The sequence below is a fragment of the Coffea arabica genome, chromosome 11c (assembly GCF_036785885.1).
Source record: "Coffea arabica cultivar ET-39 chromosome 11c, Coffea Arabica ET-39 HiFi, whole genome shotgun sequence".
Classification (NCBI taxonomy): Eukaryota; Viridiplantae; Streptophyta; class Magnoliopsida; order Gentianales; family Rubiaceae; genus Coffea; species Coffea arabica.
In genome coordinates, this window is record NC_092330.1 from 25,957,044 (window position 1) to 25,962,383 (window position 5,340).

Here is a 5,340-nt window from a genome sequence, read left to right on the forward strand (position 1 = left end):
CCCTAGCTAAACATTCCACTATACCATCACAACTAGGAATTCAACCATCAAAATCCAATATTAAGAACTTCTATCCCCAACTTTAGCAAAATTTATAAAAGTAAAGCAAGTTCAAGCATGACACCTTCCCAAAGCCCCTTGTAAGTGAGAAACAAACTAGTTTCTCCCCAAATTTTCAGCACCCCAAGTCTTCCAAGCACCAAAAGGAAAGGTTAATCGGTTTAGTTTTGTCGATTCCGCTCAAACAAGCTTGATTCAAGATGGAAGCTGCTAGTTTCTCTCTTGTTTTTTTCTCTCTTGAAGCTTGGCCAACAAGCCGAAAAGCAATAAACGTGGAAAGCGTACGCATAAATACATGATACCAGTAAGGTGGCTTTGTTATTAATCAGTGAAAGCTGAACCAGAAAACATTAAAAGAAACACGAAAAGTACGCTGGTTTTCTCCTGTTAAACGTAATGAGTTCTTTTATAAGTAGTCATTTCACAACTTAAGTGAATTTCTTAAAGGGTTTTGAATGGAATGTAAGAATACCATGATATGTAAGACACAAACTGAAAGCAAAAATACGTTCGAGACTGTTCGATACAACAAAATTGTTTTCAGGAAAGGTTTTGTTTATTCATCAGGCCAGTTAATTAAGGATTAAAATATCCTCCCTCCTCATTCTAGACCAAAAAAAGAGAGAGAGGGAGAAATGCTAATAAATTCATCCTCCGGAGCCACGATAGATGCTTTGGCCCCGTGCTGACGACTGATGACATGACTCCAAATGCAAGCTACCGTGATGCATGTTTCGGATGTGGATGTAGTATTCAAAAACTCATCTTCAAATGTGTTGGTTCCTTTCACATAACGCTTGGATGCCTAAAATAAAACGACGCAGCTTACCAATACCCTCCCTTTCCAACCATTTTACTTACTTTTCCCCTTTTCACCGGAAGTTTTCGCCTTTTTTTTTTCAAAAAATTATTATTGTTGTCATCATACACAATGCACGATCAAACCATTACGCAATGAATATTAAGATAACGAATTAACAAATGCAGATATTTCCGTAGGCAGCAACCGTTCCTATCACTGTAAACAGATGCATTCGCTTGTTAAAAATACTCGGTTGAATTAGTTGTTGTGCAATTTTATGAAAAATAACTGCACAAGAAAGAAAACAAAATACGCAAATCAGCTGTTATTACTTGGGCCCGTGGACCGTAGCTGCTGCAGAGCAAAGTCGTTAGTTAGGCCAATTTGTTGGACTCGGGTGCTTGTCAATCAGGCTTGTGTTGAGGTGAAGTATTCCGTTTGGGTCGCCCAATTATTTCGGTAAAATGATGGGATTGTTTCCTAGTAACTTCGGAATCAAGGATTATCGCATAAAGAATTGCATTTTTCTTCTATTTTCACACACTAATACGACTCGCATGGATTTTTACTGTACAAAATGATTTCAGAGAGAAATGCAACGTACACGGATTGATGATGTTTGGTATGATATGGATCTTATGTTCATGTCCATAAATTTGACTGGGTCTCTCTTTTTTCTTTGGGGTGGGGGGGGGGGGATGGTGACAGCTTGTTACTCCTAAATCAATAAGAGGGTGCAAAAATACATTCTCAAAAAATGGCCTATTTTTGGTTGCGTGCAAATTGCAATTCCTTGAGATGTGATAGAAAGAGATCTTATTTTATGCCTCACACGGGCAATTTCCAGTTTACTTGGAGAAAATCCCATCATAGGACTCCAGATCACAGGCAAAAATATTTTCGATGAAAAAAAAAATTCATGCACTTAAAGTCTTAAACAAGTTTGGGTCACAGTCTCACAGACATTCATTGTGTAATTGGGTTTTGTCCACAAAGGTAACCCGTAAGCCCAGACCTGGTCACGTAACTATTATTCACCAACAACCATAAATAACACATACACACACTACGTAAGGGAAACTCACAACCCAACCCAAAAGACATGCTGACTTTCAGGCTACACTGAACACCTTAAGTAGTACACACACCACTCACAATGAATGTGGGATAGAGGGAAAGGGGGAGGGGAAACACCAAGACTATTGCCAAAGGCTCACCAACGGCTTTTAACCACTCTATAATTTTCCTTATCCACATAACTATTATTCATCTTTTTCTTTTCTTGAAAGGAGAACAAAGTGTGGGAAAGAGGAATGCACATATAATACGAGAGTCTCTACACTCTCGAATACTAACTAAGCTATTTCCAATTAATCATTGTATTAAAAAATATACTCTTCAAATTACACAAAAATTTAGTCAGTAAACAATATTTGATTTCTTTTTTATGGTTTGTTTTAGCAAAACCTTTGATTGTTTGTGAATTGCGTCAATGTAATCCCCTTAACGATTAATGATATAAATGTAACGAGAAACATAGAGGCTACTACAATTATGTATATAGAGAAAAAAAGAAAAAGAACTCTGCATACTTCCGTCTAGCTGCAAGTGTACCAAAGGTTACACTTCGCTTATGTTTGCGATCTTGTTTTCGAAGATTTTTGGCTTGTAACTGTAATTTCTTTCACTTTTTTTCCGATCTTTCTTGTGATTGTGTACGGCACAAGATTCTGGGTCTAAAGATTTCTATTCCAGTGCGCATCATACAGAATGGTTTCTGCACACCAGCCACAAGCTCTAGCAGAAAATCTGTAGTAAATTTTAATCTTGTCTTGAAAGCAAATATGATTAAGTTGTGGCAGAGTATTGAAGCCACAAATGCATCATAGGCACCAATAAGGCACTAACTGCACCTACAATCTTTAACCAAAAGCAAAATACAGAACAAAGAGGAAAACTAAAGACCATTCAAGTTTCTAGAGAAATTAATAACTAACTAATCATGATAGATATCTGATCACGGGAGAGGAAGAAAGCGTTGAAGCATATGATAAAGCCGACCTCATGTTCCAAAATTGCAACCTACCATTGAAAACTGGAACTTTAGCGAAATCTAATCATCATCAACGCACCAAAGAGTAGGTATTTAATTGCAGAGAATAAGTCAAATAGCCACACCCAACCGAATATATAATACTACTACAGTACTACTACTCGCTGTCAAAAAATGAATTACTTATATGATAATTTAAAAAAATAAAATAGAGTCCCTGAAGCCAGTAGCAGCAACAAAAATTCTGACCTAACCCCACAACAAATCCCTATGTCAAAAAAGGCCACTAGTAATACTAGTACTATCAGTTTCCATCGCAACGTCCTTGTCAATAGCCCGTGGGATAGTCGCAGCTCCCATACTCTGCAGTACAAAACCAAGTCAAATTTTCCATCATGAATCAAATTGGAGAATCAACCAATAATTATACTGCTAAGTATTTAAGTATCCATTATTGAGCAACTCAAGGGGGCTAAAAAGTATAGCCCGGGTGAATATAATCAAGTTCACGAATTAATTCAATAATGCAATATATTCATTAGCACCCCATGAAAATGCAATTCCCCGCCTCCTTCATTTTTTTCTGGGTGGGGTGGCGGGGGGGGTGGTGTTATGCCGTTCTGTTTCAATTGGAGAGGTTGTACTGATTTAATTACTACTAGTTGTAGTAGTATTTTCAAGAGAACTTACTGGGCAATTGAGAGACCACGTAGGCTGCACCCCCAAAATAACAGGACCCACTCCTCCGTGCATTCTTCTGATAATAGCTATTGAAAGCGTACGATGCGTGGGCCACGAGTGTGTTCGGATTGTAACATGTGGCTCCAGGCTGAATCGGACGGCAATCAGCAGCTCCTTCCCCACAAGCATAATCCAGTGCCGCCTTCAACTTCTCCTCCCCAACATCTCCACTCGCCACGCACCAAGTCTGGCCCGCGGTGCTGGGGAAAAAATCACCACTGCTGGACGTGGACGGAGGCTTCGTCACCACCCGACTCGTGTTCGACGGCGAAGCCGTGGGTGCACTGGCCAAGGCCTCCAGCGTCAGCGGAACATCGTAAACTTTCTGCTCGCTCGGGTAAAAGAGCCCATAATTCCTCTCGGAGGTGGGCCCTGTCTTCTGATTCTCATTGAAGAGAGCAAACAAGTAGACGTTGAGCGGCTCGTCGGGCCTCAGAGGGGTCCCACCACTGGTAAGCACCCTGCGCACCAGATTCCCGTTGTACGCCGCCGCATTCTGCTGGCTTGCACCCACTTCATTTTCGTCCCCCTTGGACGGCCACCCGGTTTCGGACACCACGACTTTGACGTCGTTAAAACCCAACGTATTCATCGCTGCGAAAACGGCGTCGAGTTGGGCCTCGAACAGGCTCTTGTAGACCAGCCCGTTATTCGGGTCCGTTACGCCTTTATCGTCACGAAACAAGGCGTAGTCCAACGAAATCGTGTCCGTGTTCGCCGTGTAAGCGAAGAACGGATACGCATTGACCATGACATACGAACCGGTTTGTTTCAAGAAGTTTAGCATCGGTTTGATCACCGGTTCAACCAGCTCCGGCTGGAACGAACCGGAGGACGACGGGTACGAGGTTTGCAGTGCGCTGAGAGCGATGGGGGAAGATATCTTGATGGAGGAAACGTTGTACTTAACCAGCGAAGAGTAGACGTTTTTCATGGCGGGTACGAGGAAAGGAGTGGTGTTCTTGGGGTCCACGAAAACTTCGTTCCCGACGGCAATGGCTTCGATGAGAGTTTTGGGGTAGTAAGCAAAGATGTTGGACTGCACCCACGAGTCAGTGTAGGATTGGCCAGCAGCGGCGGAGGAAAGCAGTTCGTTGGGAAGTGCAACGGTCACGGAGATGCCGGAACCGGAGAGGGCTGAAAGGACAGTGGAGTCTGTGTCGTAGAGCTTAACTTTAGTGAGGCCTTGGGCTTTGAGAAGCTGGACGACGTGGGGCGGGGACGGGAGGTCGTTGGCAACACGGCCGTAGTTGATGGCAATTGAGCCGCTGGCGGAGAGGGTGGAGGGGAGGGAAGAGAGGGAGATGAGGGAGAGGAAGAGGAGGAGGAGGGGGGCCGAAGGAGTTGCCATGACGCTCTGGATCTTTGGGACGCAGAGCATCGAGGAAAGAATCTAAGGGGAGATTTCTTTTTGGTGTTTTTCTAAAGATTGTACAAGTATTTAGTTCTATGGTGGTTTTTATAGATAGAAGTGCATGGAACTTGCTAAGTTTATTGTTGTGGTATATTTGGTCAGGGGGAAATTCGGGTAAAGGATCGTGGAGTTGGTGGGGAAGTGTGTGTGGCAACGTATGATGATAAAAGGCCTGAATGGGAGATGAGATGAGGACGTGGAATATTGGGACAGATTTGGCCAATTGATGATTGATCTCACCCAAATTGTAAAAACCAACATGGACTTGGT

The 5,340-nt window shown here is 42.5% G+C and overlaps 1 protein-coding gene across 1 annotated transcript; it reads right to left on the reverse strand.

Moving 5' to 3' along the window:
• Window positions 1–2,982: 2,982 nt before the first annotated feature.
• Window positions 2,983–5,090, reverse strand: LOC113716567 (glucan endo-1,3-beta-glucosidase 13-like). Its single transcript, XM_027240954.2, has 2 exons — window positions 3,606–5,090; window positions 2,983–3,278 (listed from the first exon to the last, which is right to left on the reverse strand). Exons 1-2 carry the CDS (start codon window positions 5,035–5,037, stop codon window positions 3,244–3,246), a joined length of 1,467 nt encoding a protein of 488 aa, XP_027096755.1. The 5' UTR covers window positions 5,038–5,090; the 3' UTR covers window positions 2,983–3,243.
• Between the last annotated feature and the right edge of the window lie 250 nt (window positions 5,091–5,340).